The sequence below is a fragment of the Taeniopygia guttata genome, chromosome 17, assembly GCF_048771995.1.
Source record: "Taeniopygia guttata chromosome 17, bTaeGut7.mat, whole genome shotgun sequence".
NCBI lineage: Eukaryota > Metazoa > Chordata > Aves > Passeriformes > Estrildidae > Taeniopygia > Taeniopygia guttata.
Window position 1 is genome coordinate 9,577,804 of NC_133042.1, and position 23,080 is coordinate 9,600,883.

General features: G+C 52.0%; 1 protein-coding gene across 14 annotated transcripts in view; it reads left to right on the forward strand.

Moving 5' to 3' along the window:
- DAB2IP (DAB2 interacting protein) overlaps positions 1-21,441 on the forward strand; it is a 155,176-nt gene extending 133,735 nt beyond the window's left edge. For 12 of the 14 annotated variants that reach the window (XM_030286618.4, XM_030286614.4, XM_030286620.4 and 9 more), the window contains 9 exons: positions 1,935-2,079; positions 5,026-5,262; positions 6,721-6,922; positions 7,084-7,262; positions 8,769-9,636; positions 11,855-12,007; positions 14,721-14,923; positions 15,505-15,592; positions 16,244-21,441. In XM_030286618.4, the coding sequence (XP_030142478.3) occupies positions 1,935-2,079; positions 5,026-5,262; positions 6,721-6,922; positions 7,084-7,262; positions 8,769-9,636; positions 11,855-12,007; positions 14,721-14,923; positions 15,505-15,592; positions 16,244-16,411 (2,243 nt within the window). In that variant the 3' untranslated portion in view covers positions 16,412-21,441. The remainder of the gene's footprint in view (positions 1-1,934; positions 2,080-5,025; positions 5,263-6,720; positions 6,923-7,083; positions 7,263-8,768; positions 9,637-11,854; positions 12,008-14,720; positions 14,924-15,504; positions 15,593-16,243) is intronic. The other 2 variants (XM_030286615.4, XM_030286619.4) reach the window with 2 other exon arrangements.
- The last annotated feature ends 1,639 nt before the right edge of the window (positions 21,442-23,080 follow it).

Sequence of the window (23,080 nt, forward strand, 5' to 3'; positions counted from 1 at the left end):
ACCTTCATCTGCTTTCAGAGGAGATAACCAGGGATGTTTGAAGGCATTCTGCTGCCTGCCAGGGCTCCTGTCTCAGCACTTGGCTGTCATGGGCTGCTTGAATCTCCCCCCTTGCAGCCCCACCAGAGATGCTGCCCAGCTCCTGCAGCGCTCCCGAGTCAGATGAGATCTCCCAAGTCGCAGTGATGCGCTGCCTCCCGGAGCATCCAGCACTGGGAACCCTCCTGGTGGTTTTTTTTTTAAGTGCTGGCTCTGTTTGTGGCTCCAAAAATACTTCTCTTGATGCAAATTAAAATAATTAGAAGTTTCTGCTTCTGGGCAGGTCAGGAAGGAATTGCTGCATGCAGGGAACACAGCACGAGGATGGGGAGAGGCTGCCTTGGAACCTCTGTGAGCTTCCACTGGATCTACATTCCAGGGCAGGATGAGCAGAGTTTCTATTGAGGTGTTAATTTTTCAGTGTGTTGGGTTCCTGCTAGTGGATTTGTATAATTTTAGCAAGGAGCAAAGAAGCATAAATACTTTATTAAGAGAATAATAATAATAATAATGAAAACCTTGAAGAAAGGGAAATAATTGAGCAAATTCAGGCAGAGAGCCCACAAGAATAACAAAAGGAATATTACTTATTTCTGCATTGTAATGCTTTCTGGTTGAAGGCAAATCTGTAAGTAGATTACTCATAAAAATTCTCAAAAGCCAGGAGATTAATGATATCAGAGAATTTTGAAATATTCCCTGTAGGGGCTCAATGCTGCCAGGCCAGTTCCATCTCGTGCAGGAGGAGCCTGGGGTTCCTGCTCACAGGGGGGTGCTGGTCTGAGTGACCTTTTCCCAGGGAGATGAATCACCTGTGTGTCACAAGATGCCCCAGGGCAGCATGGCACTGTCCTTGGAGCCATGGAGCAGGTGATGGGGCCAAGAAAGAACAGCAGGCATCACCTGCAGGCGAGCAGAGCAGCTCCAGAGCTCCCTGGCAGAGCTGAAAATACACTGGAGAGGCTCTCCAGTATGTAATTAAAATTTGTTTTGGCAATAGGAAAGGAATGCAGATTGGAGTGGGGGAAAAACAGGATGGGAAAATCCAAGACAGTCGGAAATTAGGGGCAAACCATCTGGAATTAGAAGAAAACCAAAGCAAACCTTTCTCCCAGAACGCTGCCCAAGCTAAACGCTGCCTCCTCATCCATGTTACCCTGTCCCAGTCTCCCCAGTCACTGCTGGGATGTAGGACTGACCCCCCAGCCCTGAGTGCAGGGGCTGTGCCCAGATACCTGCAGTGAAAGGTGGCACCAGAGCAGAGGCTGGTGGAGCAGCTCAGTGTGAGCCTCTGCAAGGGTGAGGAGGAACAGCCAGGCAGCAAAGAGGAGCACAGGAAGACTCAAGGAAATATTGTAATTTCATTTTATGTGATGTTCAGCTCAAAATAAACCAAGTAAATTGTTTCTTTCCTTTAATTACCTATTTCTTCTGTGAATCACAGTGGTTTGTCAGCACCAGGGCACAGGCTGCAGTAGCAGGCCATCCTACCAATAATTACAGGGCCTGCCAGCATCCTTCCTCCTGGATTAGCCCGAGGAAGCGTTTCTGGAGCTGGTGCAGGGGGTTAGGTGGGTGCTGGGCAGCGCTGCCCTGATGCAATATCCCAGAGCTCCAGGGACAGTGCTGCCAGCTGGGAACAGGGGTGGAACGTGCAGGGTGCTGGGTGTGCTCTGCTGGCCGTGTGCTCCCAAGGAACTGCCAGGAACTCTCCTGGGTCCTCTTGGAGACATGGAGAGCGGCCCCAGGGCCACCATGTGCTCTTGTATCCCTCTTGTCTTCCCTCAGTGTGATGGGGTGCCAGGGAGCTGCTCGGGCACTGGGGCTTAGGAATAGAGCTGCTTGAAGGCTGCACTTCTCAAGTCTCCAAACCCATCAGCAACTCTGTTTTACAGGGGAGTTCATCAAGGCACTGTATGAATCAGATGAAAACTGTGAGGTGGATCCCAGCAAATGTTCGTCTTCAGACCTCCCCGAACATCAGGGCAACCTGAAGATGTGCTGTGAGCTGGCCTTCTGCAAGATCATCAACTCCTACTGGTGGGTATCCCGGGAGTGCCGTGCTGCAGGAGCTGGGACCTGTCCATGGCTCTGGCAGAGCTGTGGAGGAGGAGCTGCCAGTTCGGAGTGTGCTCGGGGATGTGGCACCCTTGTTTTCAGTGGTGCTGAAGGGTCACTGGGGCACAGGGACAGGGCACTGGAGGCAAGGAAAACCAAGTGTGATTGATTCACAGAGGTACTTGATGCCAAATGCATGTGAAATTCTGGAATAAAGGGCAGAGATGCATGTCGTGGATCTTCCACCCACAGAACAAGTCAGTCTGGATGGGACTGACAGATCGACACCTCCAGGAGCATCCGACGAAGCTCGGAAATCCTGCAGCGGGCACGGGCTGTGGCACCTGTGAGGAGCTGCCCCAGCACAGGCAGCTTTTGTTTGGGCAGATGTTCTGTGGTTGCGGAGTGCTGGAGCTGGGAGCAGGATGCTGTTCTCCCAGCTTGGCTCAGCATCCCACATTCCTCTGGATTAACCCCCCTCTCTCCCAGCCCTGGGCGGTTGCTGGCTGATGGGAGCCTTTTGCCTCCTTGGCCCAAGGCCTGGTATGCAGCTGGAGGCATTTCCGAGTTGTTTGTTCTCAGGGTAAAGGTTCTTGCGACTGGTTGGGACAGGCCCGAATATCCCGAATGGGCTGGTGTGAGGCACCAGATCCTGCTGGGAGGTGGTTGTTGGGCACAGCTGTGCTGGGAGCCAGCAGTTCCTGGGTCTGTGACAGCTACTGCTGGCAGAGGTGGCCTCAAAGGGGAAAAGGATGGACTTGGGACTCTCTTTACTTGCATAAATAAAAATATTTTGTTTCTGCTTTTTGCTAGCATACACAGAGCCTTTGGTCCTGATCATGAGAGAAGGAGCATTTTTGTCTCACTGCTGGATTTCCAGCCTTTCTGCTTAAAATCTGGGCTTAGTTTTTATTAATGTATTTTGTAACAACACTCTTGTTGCAGAGTATCAACAAGGGATAATATTGGTGTAAGGAGGTCTTTGATAACAAGGATTTCTCATTTTCTTTCCCCTCCTAGCTGTTCTGCTGAGGTCAGAAAACTTATTATAAATAATCTCCCAAGATATTGAGTGTGCCCTCCTGGAAGCCAGGAAGAGAACAGACCCTGCTCAGGGGGAGAGCAGGGAGCTCTTAAGAGGCTTGCTCAGGCTGCCATTATTTACCACAGGTACACAAAGGGCAGGTGCTTTACAGGTATCCTGTTCCCTATCCTTGGCCAATTAATAACTCTGACTCAGGAATGGCGTTTGCCTGCTCTCCCAGGAGGGATTCACCACTTCTAGTCAGCAGTGGATCATAATGGTTTGAATTAATGTTTTCCTAAAAATACTCAAAGCAGCACTCAAAGGTCAGTCTAAAAATAGGCTTGAAAAGTGACCCAGGGAAAGTCAGGAGTGCATGGGAAGTTTGTTCCTCCCATCCTGCCTTTCTAAGGAAGGCTGGAGCAGCTGAGCTGCTGCTCTGAGTGGTTCCCCCTGAGTCCTTTGAGCTCAGTGGTTCTTGGGGATTAATTGGGCTGATGAGTGTTGGGATTGGCCAAGGTATCCCAACAGCCAACGATCCTGCTTTAAATAGAGCACTGGAGTGTGTGTGCTCATCTGTGCAGAGAGTCAGGGAGAGGAAAGAGGTTCACAATAACCGAAAATTGTTATAATTATGACATAATTTGGACATCTGGAAAGTTTCAGTGTAAGCAGAATTTCAGCATGTGGAAGCTCGTTACTGGGAAGTTGGATAATGAATTACGGGCCCGTTTGTCACATAAAGCCAACGATCCGAATTCCATCCGCTGTGACACAATTAAACTTCCACGGGCTCCAGCCTGTGACCGGAACGTGCGGCTGCTGCATTTCAGGGCTTTGCTCTCCAGTCACTGCACAACCTGTCCTGATCATTCAAGCCTCAAATTGCTTAAAGGATTCTCCTGTTTCTGGGCAAATACCATGAAGTAAAAGGGTTTTGTCCAATTGTGTGGATCAAGCCAAAGACAGGAGAATTTATCCAGCCAAAGACGTTGGCTAATGTTATTTGTAGAGCTCGGGGTAAAAAAGCTTATGGAGGTCAAAGCGTGAAGGCAGCACAGAGCAGAAGCTGAACAGGATGGCAGCATTTTCCAGGCACTTCCATGGAGTGTCACTGCTGTGTCAGAAGGTCAGATGGCCTGAAATGGAGCCTGACCTCCCTCAGTTGCTGTGGTACCCCCGCTGTCACGGAACAGCTCTGGGTGTGACACAAGGACGGGGGTTCCTGGCCAGGGCAATGGGATCTGTGTGCCAGGGACACCGGGACCAGTGGCCAGCCCAGTGCCAGCCTGCTTCCGAGTGGGAGTCTCCAGCTGAATAAATAACACATGCTGGGAACAGGATAAGGCGGGAGCAGGGAGCTGGGGAGGGCCGAGCAGGAACAGGCAGCAGTTCTCCAGCGATAAGGGCTGCTGCAGTGAGCGTCTACTGGCCCCCAGGGAATTCTGGCATCCGGGAAAGGCAGGCTGAGGTCTGTGCAGCTACAAGGCTGGAGTAACTCTGGTGGGGCTTTGTGTTTGTACTAGGCACAGTGGGATTTGATCCAGGTGCTTGAACAGGAGTATTACAGTTTGCAGAGCCCCCCCTGCAAGCTCTAGCTGTGCCAGAGATTCCAGTGATGCTGGTGATTCTTCAGGAGATGCTCTCCTTGCTGGCTTAAGCTCCCAGCTCCCTCCAGCTCAGAGCACCCCATGGTACCACCACCGAGTCCTGAAGAGCTTCTGTACAGTTTGTTTCATATCCCAGTCTTCCCAGTTTTCTGGGGTCTTGCCATCCAGCATAAGGTCCAATAAAAGCTGCTTCTCTCATAACTTTATAGAGCAGCTTTGCTTTTTCCCCTACATAGTGTGAGACTCCTGACACTCCAACCCTGACAGACACTACCTGTCCTTGTGTCATTTCAGTGTCTTCCCAAGAGAGCTCAAAGAGGTTTTTGCCTCATGGAGACAGGAGTGCAGCAACCGAGGCCGCCCCGACATCAGCGAGCGCCTGATCAGTGCCTCCCTGTTCCTGCGCTTCCTGTGCCCGGCCATCATGTCCCCGTCCCTGTTCAGCCTGCTCCAGGAGTACCCCGACGACCGCACCGCACGCACTTTGACCCTCATCGCCAAGGTCACCCAGAACCTCGCCAACTTTGCCAAGTAAGCCAGGCTGTGGCAGGGCTGGGGAGGGGACAGAAGCTCCGGGTGCGTGGGCAGAGCCGCGGCGCCGGCACAGAGTCCCACACTTGGCCACTCCTTTCCTCGCTGGAAAGGGCCTGTTTGCTTCCTGTTGGCTTTTTCCTCACATCTCTCTGGGACTCGTTCCCTCGCTGTTGGGTCAGGGAGATCATTCAAGTTTCCAAAACAGGACATGTTTTATGAGCAGGAAAACAGGCTGTTTTGACCACATGGATGGGCAGTGGGGACTTTGTCCTGTGATGTCCTGTGGGTGTAGGACCACAACCCAATCAATAGCAGGGATGTGCTTGGCTCAGGAACTGTTCCATCCCTCCTTTGAGCTCTGGGACCTTCCCTGCTATTAAAATGCAGCTGACTGAACTGGGAAGGCCTGAGAACAGAGACACCGTCAATTTCTAACTAAGCCCATTGGTTTGATGGAAACAAAGCGAGAGATTTCTGAAAATCTTTCCACTGGCTGTAGCTCTGAGCTACTTATCCTGAGCTCTGATAACAAAATGATGAGCTTTCTGAAACATGAATGGACAGTTTCTATCTAAAGCTCCTTAGATCTGGAAACTGGCTTAGCACTCACACTCACAGTCAGCCACACACAGACGTGCCTGCGGACACCGGCAGGAGATGTACAAGTGTGTTACACTAGATGACAGAAATTCTCTGTATTCCTGACCAATCCCTAACTAAAGGGTTTTCAGCATATTTCTAGCACTTTGCAGGAAAGGCTCTTTAACTAAGCTGACATGAGTCAAGCTGAAGTGATCAAGCCAAGCTGTCCTGTGCATGCCAATGGGCTGAGCCTGGCCCATGGAACCCCTGGCAGAACACCAGCTGCTGCCAGGACAGTCCAACCACGAGGCCCTCCCTGCTGTGCTCTAGATCAGACAAAATACTGAGGGTGAAAGCTTGGAGGGCAGAAGGAGGTGGCAGGAAGCCTGAGGGGACGATGGGGCTAGCCCAGCTGCAGGGAAGGCTCTCCAAGGTGATCCCAGAGCAGTTGTGCTGGCTTTGCTGGAGAGCGCAGGATTCCTGCCCCCATCCATCACCGGGCTCCAGTCAGCTGAGGGGGATTGCTGTGACAGCATCTCGATTTCCTGTGACAGGTCCTGTTTCTGGATGCTGTGCCCTGACCCAGCAGTGAGACACTGGGTTACCAAGAACTCCTTTGTTTCTCCTCCTTTCACCTTTGTTCCTGTTGGGCAGATCCACACTGATTAGGGCTTAGCTGGATCAGGCTGGGGTTAACTTTGGTTCCACAGTCAGCGAGATGTCCCAGGCGCCTGCTCACAGCCCAGGGATCCCAAAGGTTTGGAAGGGTTGAGATGGCAGAGGAAGGTTTTTAGCTGTGTTGTACCTGCCCTTTCCATGGTCTGCAGTTTTTTCCCCTGGATTTAGCTGAAATCCGTGTTTCTCTCTCAATAGGTTTGGCAGCAAAGAGGAATACATGTCCTTTATGAATCAGTTCCTGGAACATGAATGGACTAACATGCAGAGATTTCTCCTGGAGATTTCCAATCCCGAAACCATCTCAAACACAGCTGGCTTTGAGGGCTACATTGACCTGGGCCGGGAACTGTCCACATTGCACTCACTACTCTGGGAAGTCATTTCCCAACTGGAGCAGGTATCCAGGGGATGACAGGGACAGCTTTGGGGGCAGGAAATGATGGAGAAAATGTGTTTGTGTGATTCTCTGAAGAGACTGTCCAACAGTTGGCAAAGCCCACAGTTCTCTAGCAAAAAGCACAAGATGGTGGTGGTAATTCTTCTCTCTTTCCTGCCCAGGGCACTGCCACCAAACTGGGGCCTCTGCCCCGGATCCTGCGGGACGTCAACGCCGCCCTCAGTAACCCGGCCTGTGTGCAGGTGTCGGTCACGGCCGAGCACGCCGCCTCCACGCCCAGTGCTGGCAACAGCATCTCCGCAGGGCTGCAGAAAATGGTCATAGAGAATGACTTATCTGGGTAAGAGACCAGCGGGGCCTGGCCACACACCAGGGACACACGGAGTAGTCACGCAGGGACAGGCAGGACAGGTGCAGTGTGGCGTTGCCTGATCCACTGACTGGCCTGTCCCATTACAGAACTGGTGCTGGATGTAGTTCAGCTCTAACTCTGGAGAGAGCAGTGGGTGGTAGTGCCAGTCTGTGGCTCCATCCTGGGCCCCTTGAGAGCCAAAACTGGTCTGGGAAATGAGGAATCTGGTGGTTCTGGCCTCAGGTGTTGAGATGTGGCTGCAGAAGCAAAGGTTCATCCACTGAGGACTCGAGGGTCTGTTAGTGCTGACCTCGAGGTGATGGGTGGTGGTGTTAAGGGCTATGAGAGATGTACAGGATTGGCCTCACCCACCTTTGTATGAAACAGGGTGTGTGCTGAATTCACTGATATGCAAACCTGGATAGTTCTGGAACTGTCCAAGCTGTAGAGGCCTCAGAAGCGATTTCAGTCTACTCTGTCCAGGTTTTATAATACTGGGAGTTTTCACTGCAGAGCAGTGATTCACAGACACAGTCACCTACATATGATTTGGCCTGATTAGGTAAGGAGCTTCATTCATGGGGAGAATGAGGCTTTTGCAGACCTCTAGTGTTTCTGTTTGTGGAAAATGAAATGGAGCCCACACGAACAGAAAGACTCTGCTAGTAAAATAGTTTGTACGTGGAAACTGCATAATATTTAACAGTTTAATTAGGAATGAAAGGCAGCAATGGCACTGGACTTGCTCTAATCAGTTTTCATCTCTAGTGCCTCCCAGCATGAGGTACAATTATTTAAATCCAATGCTATGGAGGATCTCTGACAATATGCTTCCCCCCCAATACTTGCTTACAATGCACCATCTTTGATCAGCAGAATATTCACATGAAGCTACTGGAAAGCTTTTTCTTTCCATCCCCAAGAAATCAATATTGCATGAATGTGCATTGCAGCAGGAGTGGGGGGATAACCTTCAGCTGCCAGGCTTTAGCTCTGCTGTGCGAGTGTCTGGTGTTACCAGGCCCCCACAGTGTTCTGTGCTGTCCAAATGCTGGCCAGCGTGCCCACAGGAGCTTGCTGCCCAGGTGCAGAGCAGGGACACGGGACTGGCATGGAGACAGCCTTTGGAGCAGGAAGGGTGACACGCAGTGACCCAGAGCGGAGCAGCCCCCAGGAACGTGTCCCTGAGCCCCGTGACAGCGCAGTGCCCTGTGTGCACACACTGCCCTCATGCACCTGCCCTCACCTGCCCATTCCCAGGCCAGCCCGGGGCCCCACAGCACCCTCCCCACTCCTCACACTGCTCCCAGCTGGGCCAGGCCTGTCCCTGCTCCTGCTGGGACTGGGTCCTGTCCCTGTCCCCATCCCTGTCCCACACAGCTGCGCCACCCTGATTTCTGAGTGATTTCGTTTTCCTGCTCTGGTGCAGCATTCACAACTCTTCTTTTTTGTTTTGTTTTCCTCTCCTCTTCTTATGCACTGACTTCCCCGCAGTCTGATAGATTTCACACGGTTACCATCTCCAACCCCTGAAAACAAGGACTTGTTTTTTGTCACAAGGTCTGCTGGGGCCCAGCCCTCGCCTGCCCGAAGCTCCAGTTACTCAGAGGCCAATGAGCCCGACGTGCAGATGTCTAATGGCAGCAAGAGTTTGTCCATGGTGGACTTGCAGGACAATCGGCTCTTGGACAGTGGGGCCAACGCGCCCGGCACAGCCGACTCACTCAATGACAGTCAGTCGTCCCTGGGGCAGTTGCAGGGCGTATGGAGCACACGGACTCAGCAGAACAGCGTGACGGGCATGGCCACCGTGCGCCGGGTGGGCCAGACCCCCACCACGCCGAGCGGCGAGAGCGCGCCCGGCCGGCCGCAGCTGCTGGCGCCGCTGTCCTTCCAGAACCCCGTGTACCAGATGGCTGCCGGGCTGCCGCTGTCCCCGCGCGGCCTGGGCGACTCCGGCTCCGAGTGCCACAGCTCGCTCAGCTCCCACAGCAACAGCGAGGAGCTGACGGCCACCAAGCACGGCTTCGCCGGCCCCGCCGAGGACTTCTCTCGCCGGCCGGGGGAGCTGGCCCGGCGGCAGCTGTCGCTGACCGAGAAGGGCGGCCAGCCCACGATGCCGCGGCAGAACAGCGCGGGGCCGCAGCGGCGCATCGACCAGCCGCCCCCGCCGCCGCCGCCCGTCAGCCGCGGCCGCACGCCGCCCTCCCTGCTGAACACGGTGCAGTACCAGCGACCCTCCAGCGGCAGCATCATGTCCTCATCGCCCGACTGGCCCGGCAGCGGGGCGCGCCTCCGGCAGCAGTCCTCCTCCTCCAAGGGTGACAGCCCCGAGATGAAGCAGCGCACCATGCACAAACAGGTGAGTTTGGGCTGTCCGGGCCCTGGCAGGGAAGGGGCCAGGAGGGGTTAGCCTGTGGAGATTGCTGCCATGGAGGGGAGGTGGCTCCGAGCTGCCACATCAGTGCCAACCCCACAGTGGCATTGGGTGTGGGGATGTACCTCAGCTCTGGCACTCCTGACCCGAGACAGAGACCCTCCAGGGACCGGAACACAGAGCAGCGTCCATTCCTGGTGTCCCTCTGCCACGTGGCACACTGAAGTGTGATGGCGGTAGGTGGCAGAGGCTCGAGGGCAGTGGCAGCCATGCTGCTGTCCTGCACAACCATCTTGTCACTGCTTTGCCTCTCCATGCCCAGGCTCTCATCCCATGCCATAGCCAACGCCACGCCATCTCCCAGGCTTGGAACAGACCCTGATCTCCTAAGAGCCTGCCTGCTGCTGCTCCCATCCCAGCAGGTCTGTGATGCTCCTGGACATTCCTGTTTGCTCTGTGAGACCCTCCCGTAGGAGCAGGAAGGAGGGAGCCCAGAGCAGTGTTCCTGCTGTGCAGAGCTCTGCAGTGATCCCAGTCCCATGTGCTGGACTGCACAGAATTCCATTCCACTGTCCATGGAGGTAAAATGGAAGGCAGTAGGTCATAGGCCTAAGGCCCTCTGGGTGTCCTGGCATGGACAAATGGTTTTTATAGTGCTCATTTATTCACTCTGCATTTCAAAACCAGCCCTACAGAACTTTATCTCAGTAAGACCTCTGTGCCTAAAGGAAGAGTTGAAAAGCAAACACAGAGACTGGACACCCAGCAAGAGCCCATTGCTACCCAGGCCCTGAGTTAGCTCAGGCCTTTCTCCAGCCCTCAGTGCTGCCGTGTCTGCCTCGCCCACATGGCAGCTGTGGAGCCTGGTCAGTGCTGCCCACAGAAGGCTGTTCATGCTCCCGTCCAGGGCTGCTCCGTGATTCCAGTATCAATTCGTAAGCGCTGGCATTAGCAGCGCCGTGCAGCAGCCTTTGTGTAACACAATCAATGCTCATTAGGGACAGAGGGCACAGGGCTGTGCAAGGAGCAGAGGCCTGGTTGTAGCAGGGTTTCTGCCAGAAAGGAAGGATTCTCCAGGTGGCCATCGGAACGCCCTGGCCAGGTTCTCTTCACAGAAGATTCCTCTACCCGCCCCTGTGATCCTCTCGAAGTTCCTCTTCAGACCTGAAGTCTCAGAATGTCTCGCCAACCCTCACTCTGCACGTTTTATTTGCATGTCAGCAGCATGAGGATTTGTAGCAAGCAATGCTCATGAGCCAAGTCTGATGTCTCCGATTCATAATTCTAGAGGTAGAAGACCAGACTGGAAGATGGCATGGGAAAGCCCCTGACCCCAGTGAGGCACTCCTTCTGACACAGAACCTCCTGTTCTGCTGCCTGACAGCGATTTGGTTTCTCTATCCAGAGGTTGGAATGAAGGAGAAGGTTTCTGACATTTCCGATTTGTTAACTTGAATTCCCAAGTCATTAACGTGAATGACCAAGTCATGCACATCTCATGTGTTCATCTCACTGTTTACTGCAGCTTATAACAAGGCAGGATGGGGGGGAAATAGCTGAAGAGTGACTTCCTTGTAATATAGTTGGAAAATATTTAGGCAGTGCCACTGGCAGTCCCTGCCCAGGCCAGGACTGAAAGGCAGCAGAAGTGACTGTAGCTCACTGACCATGGAAAATCACTGCTAGTAAGTGACAGTGAGCATTTAGACCTCTTCAACATCTTTAGTGTAGCCTCAGCTGAAAAGAAACTTTTCTTCTCCAAGAAGGCACCTCCACAGTCATAAGGAGCATTTCAGTTTTCAGATCTTGTTTTATGGAATCCATTGAATCAAAGATGGCTTATAAGAAGATGAAGACTTGAGAGAACTCTGCTCGTGGAGTGAAAAAACCACATCCAGCCACTCTGCTCACCTGCAGCTCAGCATCTTCGCAGGTTGTGTCCTTGAGAGGTGACAGGATCTGCTCAGACACCAGGGCCATGACTTTGAGCAGGTTCACTGCTTGACCCAAAATAACATCCAACTGCAGAACAGGAGTGGCTCCTGCTCCAGTCCCAGCTGCTCTGGTAGCTCAGCCTGGCTCGTTGCTGCCTGAGCAGCATGGGAGAGGATCTGCTTGGAAGGAAACTCTCTCTGTCCAGCTTCATGACCATTTCTGTTACAGGTTTTTCTTTTGTCATGGTTGTATCATTGTTTCATTGTAGGCCCCTTCTCCTGTGAACCCCAATGCCCTGGACCGCACTGCTGCTTGGCTTTTGAATATGAACATGCAGTTTTTAGAAGATGAAAGCATTGACCCAGATTCCAAGCACAGGGATAAGCTCAGGAATAAGGACGAGCTCAGCCAAGCAGAAAAGGTAAAACCTGATTGGATTGAAACAAGTTTCTGAATAGAGAGAGGATTTCCTTGAATGTCATTCCCTGAGCACCCTGGGGAGAAGGTGGGCTATGTGCAGGAGAGAGGGGCTAGGTTTCTCTGTGTCCTGCTCGGCCTCACAGGGAACTTGTGGGAATGTTTGGGAGGTTTTCACAGAGTCAGTGACTGGAATCACCTAATGAAAGCAAGTAAAGAAAGACAGGAGCCAGGAATCAAGTGCTGATGCTGCCCTGAAACAAACTCTGCAGCCAGCCAGTGCCTCTTACTCTCCCCATTCCAACTCACCCAGCTGCTGGAAAGAAAGCTTAAAAAGGGGATTAAGCACACCCGTAACGGAGGTGGAGTAAGGCACAAGCAGCCTCATGCCTCACAACAGGGACATGGAGCAGGAAGCAGCTTCCATGTCAAAAAGCTGTTCACAGACCTAAAAATTAAGTCCAAATTTTGGTCTCGGAGACAGCACTGGTGCATGGGGTGACTTTGTGGCACTTTCACAAGCTTATGGCAGTGTCACACACATCAGCCTGGCCAGTCAGGCTGTGCCTGTGAAGCAGAGGGGTGCTACTCCTTTCCCCTCCTTCCTGGGAGTGGGAGAAGCTGGGAAGAGACAAAGTAGGTGTGGCTAGGATGAAAAAGAAGGATAAAAATGAGGATCCAACAGTCAAAAGCTGAGAAAATCCTATCTTTGCTGATTGCTGCTTCTGCAAGGTTCTTTCTCAGCAGCCTGGTTCTGCCAGGATTGTGGCACTTGAGCATCGATAGCATTTTGGATGTTTCCTCAATGTGCTTCTCTTCTAACACACCAGCACTGCAGACATCATCCTTCCTGTGCTCATTCTGCTGTGCTATTTGGGGACTGTCACCTCTTAAACCCAAGGAAAATGCTGAGGGCAGGTGTCGTAGGAGCCAGGAGGTGCAAGGCAGCAGCTCCCAGCTGCCCCAGGAAGATCAGGGCAGTTTTGTGGGTTCAGCCCATCCTGACTGGCCGCAGGGCAGGCAGTGGTGGGGTTACAAACCCCGATGGCACTGCAACATGCCAGTGCCTGCCCCAAGCCCAGCAGGAGCTCCAGCCCAGGCTGCCTCATTGCCATGCAGCATCTCTCCTTACTCTGCTGTCCCATCAGTCACTGACATTCAAGATCTCCATTAGCATAACCTCTCTCCCCATTACTGTAAGACTGGAATGGTAACTGAGAATGAGACAAGTGTTCTAGAGACAGGAGCGACTCCTTCGGGCTCTGAGGCCTCTCCTGCTCTCCTCTGAGCTCACTTATGCTGCTCCTATTTTAAGGCTAGGGTAGGTATTTAATCTTTCCTGTTCAAGCAACTCCCTGCTGTCTGACTTTAGTGCTACTGTGCAGCTGTACAGGCGCTTTGTTCCCTCATTGCTTCAGGTTCCATGTGCAAACCGTGTCGTTCCTGTGCTACAGTAAGAGCTTTGCTAAAGGAAAACTGCCTTGCTCCAGTACTTTGGCAGTACAGGAAACCATCAGCTTCCTAAGTTTTCAATCCTTGGGAGCTGAAGTTATTTTTGCAGTGGAGTGCTGCAAAAATATTTGCAGTTATTTTTGAGTGGAGTGCTGGCCAGTCCCCAGCAGCAGCCTGGCTGCCCTCCCTTCTCCCTAGAGCGGGTCCAGAAGGACTCTCAGACCTGGGACATGACCCAGCCCGTCATTGCTGTGCCTACCCAGGTGTGATGGCCAAAGGGGAAAGGCCAAGTCAAGACACAACGGAGTGTACTTCTCTCAGTTCGTTAATAACACTTGTAGCTTTAACAGCCTTCATGACTCAGATGGAAGCCTTTTTCCTGTATCTGACTTTAAAAGCAGCTTGCCACATTATCAGCTGCATAATTACTCTAAAGTTATTTCAGTTGAGATGCTTTTTTAAAAAATAAATTTTTTTGAAATTAAAGCAGTTTTCTTTGGCGCATACTCACTGGATTTTCCTTTAGCAAAGCAAGTTTACTGGATGCTGTGCTGCTGCAATAGCTGAACCCAGTTTTACTGAGTTCAAAAGCTCTTAATTTTTAAAATTGCTTTATGTGATTCTGCTGCTGATTTATAGCTTCACCCAAATGAACAGTACAACTGTGGGGTCTTGGCTTCATGCAGCAGCTCTTCTTGGCCTGAACCCTGGTTTGAGATGTGAGTTAAATGCTGGGCCCAAAAGGCAGGAGTGCTCCGTGCCCCGCTCAGCCAGCACGGTGCCCTCGGCTGAGACAGCAGTGTCCTGCGTTTGTCACTGCCCCTCGTGCTCGGCGCCCAGCCTGCCCAAAGCCCCCCCATTTATTGCTGCAGACTGAAGAGCTCCTGCGTGAACCCCAAATCCCAGGGCTGTAGCCTCCCTGCCTGTGCGAGCCCCGCGCTGTCAGTGTGAGAAGCTGCCCGCCGCCTGTGCCACGGGCCTGCTCTAACCTGCATTTCCCCTGTGAAATGCCAGACTCTGCTAACAGCCACTCTCTGCACCTGCCAGCGACCTGCCCGCCCCGCGGACCCGGCTTCGCCCCTGGCGCCGCGGAGGAGACGGAAGAGGAGGTGTCGGCGAGCGGGGTTGTCTGATACGGGTTTGCAGCTATAGTCTGATACGAGGAGAGGGGCGTGAGCGGGTTTGGGGGAAACCCTGGCAAGGGCAAACCCTACGAGGTAACGTGCCACATGTGTTTTCTCCTGTGTCTGTCCCTGCGCCCTCAGTACCAGCAGGACCTGGTGGTGCTGCAGGACAAGCTCCGCATCTCCAACAAGAAGCTGGAGGAATATGAGACTCGCTTCAAATGCCAGGAGGAGACCACCCAGAAGCTGGTGCTGGAGTACCAGGCCAGGCTGGAGGAGAGCGAGGAGCGGCTCCGGAGGCAGCAGGAGGATAAGGAGATCCAGATGAAGGGCATCATCAGCAGGTACAGGGAGATGGGAGGGCTGGGGATGGCAGTAAGGCAGAGCAGCCTGGCTGGCATTAGAGCTCCCCGCTTCTCAGGACAGTCAGGATTCTTTGGAGGTCTAGGCAGGTTTCACATATGGGTTTTCCCCTCCGTGTTACCTGGGACAAGGAAAACCCCAATGTTTTCTTGATGAACAAGGGCAGAACTTGAGGAGGGGAGAGCTTGGTGGCTCTGGCAGGCTTGTTCTCTTCATATAGCTATGGCTCTCATCACCATCCCTTACCTGTAACTCTCAATCTCTTTCTCCCACCTAGTGGGAAGTGGTTTTACATTTGTCCAGGACTGTTTCAGTGCAGCTGGTTTCACATTTACCTGAGCCTAGCCCACCTAGTACTTTCAGTCAGCCCTCACCACTGGGTCAGCCTTTACTGTGCTGTCACTTCAACTTCGGGCCACTCTGCTAGAAGGAGCTCCAGGGAAGAGTAAGAGCCAAGAAAAAAAGCTGGGTTGGTGGATAAGAGGAGGCAGAGTGTGAGGGTAATACCTGGATTTAGAAGAGCCCAGCCAGTGTAATTTTTTCTTGTGTGCTTGGCTCCCAGACTGATGTCAGTTGAGGAGGAGCTAAAGAAGGACCACGCCGAAATGCAGGCTGCTGTGGATTCCAAGCAGAAGATTATTGATGCACAGGTGAGTGCCCCATGCCAAAGGCTGCTTCAGTTTTCAGGGTGGGTTTGCCAACACACAGTCAGTCCTTCCTGCAGTAGTGCCAGCCCACTGTGGTCCTGAGCTGGATCTGTTCCTCTGCTCATGGCACTCACAGAAAGGTGACATTTGTTCAGTGTCATAAAGAACAGGAGTGGTAGAATCGGGCTGCAACATGGAAGTGCTTGCTCCCATCCTTACAATGCTGTAATCTGTGAGAGCTGCCATCAAAGACAGCCTGGGAGGCTACAAGTCATTTAAACTATTAATTTATACTAATTAAATACTGACAGGAATAACTACCTTGGGAGAGTTTGGGTTTAGAAAAGGAATCCTACCATCTTGTGTAACAGCTGAGTTAGAACAAACAGTACAGTGTATAACTGAATAATTAGAGCAACTCCATTTTCATCAGGATCCTAAAATAAATGTAGCTCACATTGCACAGGTAGGGGGTATTTGTAGCCCTGCGGATTTCAAAAAGTGCTGTGTAGCACTTAAAAACCCCCACCTAAGAACGCCAAAGAGAAAAGTCCTGGTCCAAAAGGCCTCTGGGTCACTGTCTTGGGCTGACCTCCCAGAGGGACAGGGCCCGTGCCTTTCCACTGACTGTGCCCTCTGCCCGTTTGCTTGCAGGAGAAACGCATTGCCTCCCTGGATGCTGCCAACGCACGGCTAATGAGTGCCCTTACTCAGCTGAAAGAGAGGTACAGCATGCAGACACGTAATGGGATCTCCCCCACAAACCCAACTAAATTGCAGATTACAGAGAATGGAGAATTCAGAAACAGCAGTAATTGTTAACGCGCGGAGGGCGCTGCCGCAGGAGAGGCCTGGCCGGAGGGACCGTGCACAGCGGGCGTGAGCCGCGGCTTCAGAGAACGGCTGCTCCCCGAGCACCAGCTCCTTACTGCGGACGGCGCCGACTGACCCTGCTGGGAGATGTCCTGCCAGCACTTTGAGGGACGGGAATGTCGAGTGTGAGATGAGTGGCATAAGGAAATAACATATATCTGAGAATCGCTGTCACTGTTGGATTTGAGTCAGTGTTTAATGTTTAAACAAAAGTAACCTTTTCCTTCTAAACTGCCCAAAGGATATGCCTCACCCCTCCCAGCAAGGAGTAACGTCCTTGTCATTGCAGTAAGCGAAATAAAGGGAGCTGGGCAGAGCCTGCAGCAGGCAGGGGCCCAGAAAGTCCAGATCAAGTGTGCGGCTGGATGTAGCGTCCGAGGGACGGCAGGAAAGCCTGGCCCGCTCCTCCTGTGACTCCCCCCGGAGGACAGCCTTCCCAAAGTGAACCCCAGCCGAGCCCAGCATCCTTCCTGGGGGCTTTTGTGAGGCTGCTGACTTTCACAGCATCCACAGGGCATTTATGCAGCTAATTAGTGTTTAATTAACTCTGCCCATACAGGGAGCACAGTGCAGATGGAAGGTCAGGGCGGTGTGGTGGCCAAAGGGGTGCTGTGTGGGGAGCCCTGCTGGCAGTGGGGCAGGACTGGTGCTGCTGGGGGTCCCTGGGCAGCCTAGGGGCACAGAGAAAGGCCAAGCCTCTGGCACAGGAGTGGAGGGAGGAGCTGGCACCTGGTGAATGGCAACTCGATTCCTCTGGACAGCTTCTGCTCTCTCACAAATAAAGGGGAAGAGTTTTGTAAGCAATAGCCCCAGGCACTGTCCCACGCACACTTCCTGCCACAGAATAAAGTGAATGTTGCCTGAGCTTGGTCCCTGAGCTGTGATTGAGGGATAGGGGCTGGATTTGCTGGTGCCTGTTGTGGTAGAGGGGGAGCGAGGGGGCTACGTGGAGTGGCAGCTTCCTGCTTGATCAAGGGTTCTTTGTGGGGATGGAATGCTCTGAGAGTTTTACTATTTCTGGGGAGAAAAACAGACAAAGAAACAAGAAAAAGCCCTGAAGAACCATGAAGATCGGTAATTGTATTTCTTTTCTTTCACAGTATGCATTAGAAAAAAAAAGATCCCATTTTCTGGAATACTGTCCTCTTTAAATTGGGAATGAGCACTGCATGGAAATTAACCGGCTTGAAGAATGTAAAACATGGTCATAAGGGAGTAACCACCAAGAACAGCAGCCACCACCGAAAGGCCCCTTGTCAGGAGCACTGTGAGGCATAAGCCAGGATTAGACTTTCCCAGCGCCGAAACGCGCAGCTTCGGCACAGACACGTTGTGCTCAGCGGAGGGGGCGCCCCTTCACGGGGGTCGTGCCGCTGACCTGCCGCCACGGTGTGTTTGTGGTTCTTGCAGTTAGTCCTTCACAAGTCCCACTCTCAGAGCAGGTCCCTCGTACCGAGAGCCAGAGGTTTCTCTGAGATACGGACAGTGTACAGTGTACAGGACATCTGCCTATGCTCCCTCTAAAGGTTAACACTGCTCAACGCCTGTCCTAGCTCCTCCTGCCATGTGTAAACGTACAGCCCAAGGGACTAGGACGCTCCCTGAGCTCTGCTCTGCTTAGGTACCGTCTCCAGCCTCACACTTCCCAGGCTGCCTGAGCAGGACACTTTGCCAGTAGGCTCTGCATTGCCGTGCTGCCCCGCAGCCATAAGGCTCCTTAACAGCACTCTTCCTCATGCAATCGTTTGCAAAATTAAAGATGCTCTTTTTCCTACACGTTTTTCTGGTCCCCGGAAGCCCTGGGCCAAGCCCAGGAGGAGCGAACGTGTTGCACTGAGGTCTCCACACCCCGCCAACACCTGCCGAGGGGTGCAGCACACAGCAGACCCCAGATGGAGCTCCTCAGAGCAATGTCATAACTCAGTACTTATGGCAAATACCTTTGAATTTTGGAGACTAGCACAGATGGCTTTGAAGAACCTCACAAATCTGACAAGGTTACAACTGGAGAAAGACCCAGACAGGTTAGGAATATACAGGGTACTGTGAACCGTTGGGTACTTAGATTTACACCTGCCACTGTCTCAGAGTCAAATACGTAAGAACCCTGCAAAAAAGACTATTTTAAACGCTTTTGCCCTAAGATGCCTGTTTAGAGCTGATTGTTTTGAATTCTAAGTATTTGTGTTGCGAGAGACTGGAGTTTTTCCAAGACAGAAGTGACATAGAGGAATGGAAACGCTAACAGGGCATGGGGCGGGTGCCCCACCAGCAACGTTTCCATTCATACACGGAAGTAATTTTGGGATGCAGTCAGTCCTCTCCGTAAGAGCTGGAAAAAGAAACACCCACAAACCAATTGTTTAGTGCTGAAGCTAAGCACAGTACATCTTAATCTTCTCCTCAACCACAAGCCAAGGCACTGCTCCCCCCCAACCCCAATCTGTCACAAACTCCTGGTTACCCTCAAACTTGCAAATTATTGAACACATTGTTTTGCTGAAATAGCAGGAATGCTTAAATCCTTCCACAGCCAGTTATTCAAATCAAAAGTTCCAGTGCCAACACCTTCCGAGTTGATGCTTAGTTTCTCGAGCCAGTACAAAAAGAAATTTAAATCAGGATGAAGTCTCATTACACAGAGATTCCCCCCTTGTTTTTCCCTGTTTCCTTTTCCTGCAATTGTCAACAACTGGACCTAGCCGTGACCCTCCCCTAAAAATGTCTGGGGGCAGGTGTTCAGGCCCAGGCTCTGTTCTGTTCCTTCAGTTTGTGTTTCTGTTATTTATAAGCTGTACATTTATTTCTCTGTGTGTGTGTGCGTGTGTGTGTGTGAGTGCAGGAGCCCCGTGTGTTCCCTGCCATGGCCTCGGAGCTGGTACCTGGCATAGCAATACCTGGATCCCGAGAGGTGCTGCAGCACCAGAGCAAACCACCACTGTCCCCAAGGTTTGGTGATCAGCTCCATTTCCTTCCTGGTTCTTGCGCTTTCTACAGTAAGAGGCTGTTCTAGTGCAAACTCGTCAAAGTGTAAACAAAGCAAAAACACTCCAATTTTTATCTTAATACAAGTCTTAATATTTTTTTGTAAATGTTCTCAGTGTTTACTGTACCGTATCTATCTCACTAACAGTTGTATATAGTAACTTACTTCTGGTGCTGCTTATTCAGTCGGGATTTGGCTGTATCTCACTGCTGTGTTGGAGAGGTGGGCTCGGGCTGCCAAATCTGGATCTGGACCCATCTTCTGATTCCAGTCTCCTCCCTTGGGGATCTGAGGGAAGGGAGCAAAGCCATGGATCCAGATTTGTGGTGGGCCCACCTCAAAGATTCTGTTTTTAGAGTTTTGATTTGGGGTTTTGTTAAACTGTAGTGAATGCTCCTGAAAAAATGAGCGGTTTTGTGTGAAGGGGGATGAAACAGACTGACCGGTACCCCAAGGTCTCTGCAGACTGTAAGTATCATCATTTTGGACAGGGATTATGGCTTCAGTGCCAAAAGATGGGAGGGACCCCAGTCCTTCCCCATGCCAACTAATACTACAGTCACCAGCCCCTTTTGCACCAGTTTAAGCAAATCCTGCCGCCATCCAAAGAGTCTGGTGTCACTCTGCATTGTCATTTGAGTCTGGTTGGTTTTGTTTTCTGCTTTTGCAGCTGTAAAGCACTGATTGCACTGTGAGAACACGTGGAACCCTCTGGTCTGGGAGCCAGTCCCAGAGGTTGCTGCAAGATTGCAGGACACAGGTTCTGCTACTATGAATACTCCTAAAGGGCAAAGGGACTTGCTGGACCTCAGTGAGGTGTCACAGGCTCTCCTAGGAAAGCAATCAGCAAGGAATCAATCATTCCCAAAGTTTGGATAGCTCATAAGCTTTTTCCTGTTCCAAAGGTCCACACCCAGATGCACTAGAAAATGTTAATGGGCTGTGGCCCAGGGGTCTGATCTGAAAGGGGCTTTTTCCTCCAGCGATCCCAGGGCAGGGGGAGCAGCCCTGGGCTGAGGCCTTTCTGAGGCCTGTGACCCATGGGTCCAGCAGCTCCACCACAGTCCCTGCACTGTCCTTCACACGGCTTTGCCTGGACAGTGCACAGCAAAAGTCCAAAGGGAACACCTGTGACACCGTTCCTAGGTGGACAGTCCGTCCTTCCCACCTGCAGTGACTGCTGGGGTCACCTCCTCCCAAAGGTTTGCGTTCAAAGCAATCCAGGCCTCCAGGCTGACCAGGACTGGGACCTGGTGTGGGGCAGAGCCACAGCCTGACAGCCACCAGGAGCTCCCTTCAGTGGTCCCAGGAAGGGACACTCCCTGCCCATGCAGGTCTCTGAGCCTCAGGGCCACTCCAGAGGAGATTGCTCAGCCAGGAGGCTCGGACAGTGGCACCCGCCCTGCTCTGACCCCGCACAGACTTTGCTGCCTTTTCCTTCTCCCCTGGGGAAACTCACCCATGGGGGAGCGGGAGGACAAGAGCAGCATGAGAATGTGCAGCTCATGGGCTTCCCAAACCAAATCCAGTCCTGAGGGCGTTGCGCAACACCCAGAACTGAAAGGGGTGTCACATTCAAGCATTGACTTTCACAGATCACCTGAGCTGTGACATTGCTGTAAATGCCATGTGGCTCTGCATCAGCTACCAGTACCCCAGAGTGCAGCCTCCATGTTCACATATTCCTTTATCATACATCACTGTGTCTTAAGATATACCTCTCTCTGTATATCTGCTTAGGCTGATACTTGTTCCTGATAAGCAGTCGCTATGTTTTATAGCCTCTTATAAAGAAAAACAAATCTTTTTTTTGTACGTATGTTTAAAAAAAAAATGCAAAGTGGAAGTGTTTGCTGAATCTCCTTCAGCTCCTTTTAAACTATGTAATAATGTACAGAGAAAGTTGTTGGTGTTCAAAGAAATGATGTGGCTGTGCAATTTATGTACATTTGCAATTAGAAATATTAAAGATTTATTTAGATATTTTACATAAGTGCTCCAGCACCTCTACTCAGTCATTTCCAGCTTTTAGAGCATCCTGGCGCATGCCACATGCACACACAAACCTATCTTATCTGCCTCCACAGAGATACCACTGAAATTTGCTCCCAGTAGAATTTTAACCCTGACCTGGCTCCACCACTTTCCCTTCATACACTCAGGGGGTCTGACAGCCAGGCCTGCTCCTGTCCCCACCAGTCCTTACAAACCACCCTTCTACCTCCAGTAAAAGTAGCAGAAAACTTGAAGGAAAGTCATTAAAACCCTGGGCAGCATTAGCACCTCTGCCTCATTAACATAATCATAATTAGCTCCTCCGGGAGAGGTGGAAGACAGGCTGGCTGCATCGAAATGAGTCGGGATGTGGAGAGCACCTGTGGCTATTCCTGCGCTCAGCAGCACTGGAGCCAGGCTGGGCACTGGGCTCTGCCCGGCTGGGACAACGCTCCTCCTTTTCCTGTAAGAAACCGGCCCCTGCCCAGGGAGGGGAGCCAAAACCCACCCAGGGCAAAATCCTCTCTCAGGGCTCTGCCATCCCTCTCAGCACTGTTGATTTTGAAGGCTAATAGAAAGAAAAATTCAACCCTGGAAAGACAGGCCACCTCTGAAAATGCTGCAAGGAGGGATTAGTCAAAACCACCTTGACTTGAATAAAACCTCCTTAGCGGCTGTTCGGCTTCATTAGAGCAGAGCTGAATTCTCAGCCGAAAACACCCAGAACATCTCTGTGCTCTTGACAGCTCTCAGCATCTGCGGCTCTGCAGCCGCTCCCAGTGGGCCCTGGCAGACGGGCAGGGCTGGGAGAAGTGAGACTCGGAATTGCAGATCAGCAGCCAGAACAGCCACGGGAATACAGGGCTGGGAGGCTGGGGAGCGCAGATGTGTTTGCTTGAGGTTTTTAATCTGGAGAGTCATTTTAGCACAAGACTCATCAGCAATAATGATGTTCCAGTAATTGCACCCTTACAAGTACAGGGTTTGTTCTGAGTTCAGTAAGTGAGAATCACTGGCCCGTGAGCTGCTCCTGGTGCCAGGCAGCACTCTCCAGCACTGCCCAGTAAGCATCTCAGGCAAGGCTGAGGTGGTGTCGGCTGTGGTCCCACTCCATTGTCCCAGCAAAGCCTGGCAGCAGCTGGCAGCTGGGAGATGTCAGAACTGGGCATCTTCAAATGCAAGAATCTTACCCACCACAGCTGGGGACAAAGCAGCAGGCAGAACAGTGGCCACTGACAACTGAGGAAGTGACAGCATTAAGCCAATACTTGCCAAGCTGTGGCTGTAAGAGCACAGAAGAGCCTGTTTGTTTTTTTCAGTGGGAGGAAGGCAGGGAGATGCAGAGATGAGGCTCATACCTAGAGAGGGAAGGACGAGAACAGCTTGTGTTGGCTCCTCCAATAACAGCCTCTAATCTGCTCCTCATAAGCATCTTTCCCTCACAGCTTCCCAAGCCCTTCACAAGCAGTCAGCTCCCACTCCACTGCTAATAGTGGGTGAACATCAGCATCCTTATTTTTACAACAGGGACGTGCAGTAGGAGCACAACTTTCCCAAGGCCTCCAAAAGCCAAACAGCTGATTTTCATTCCGCCCCCACCACCTTCTGCATGCAGCCATCCCATCCCACGCACAGCA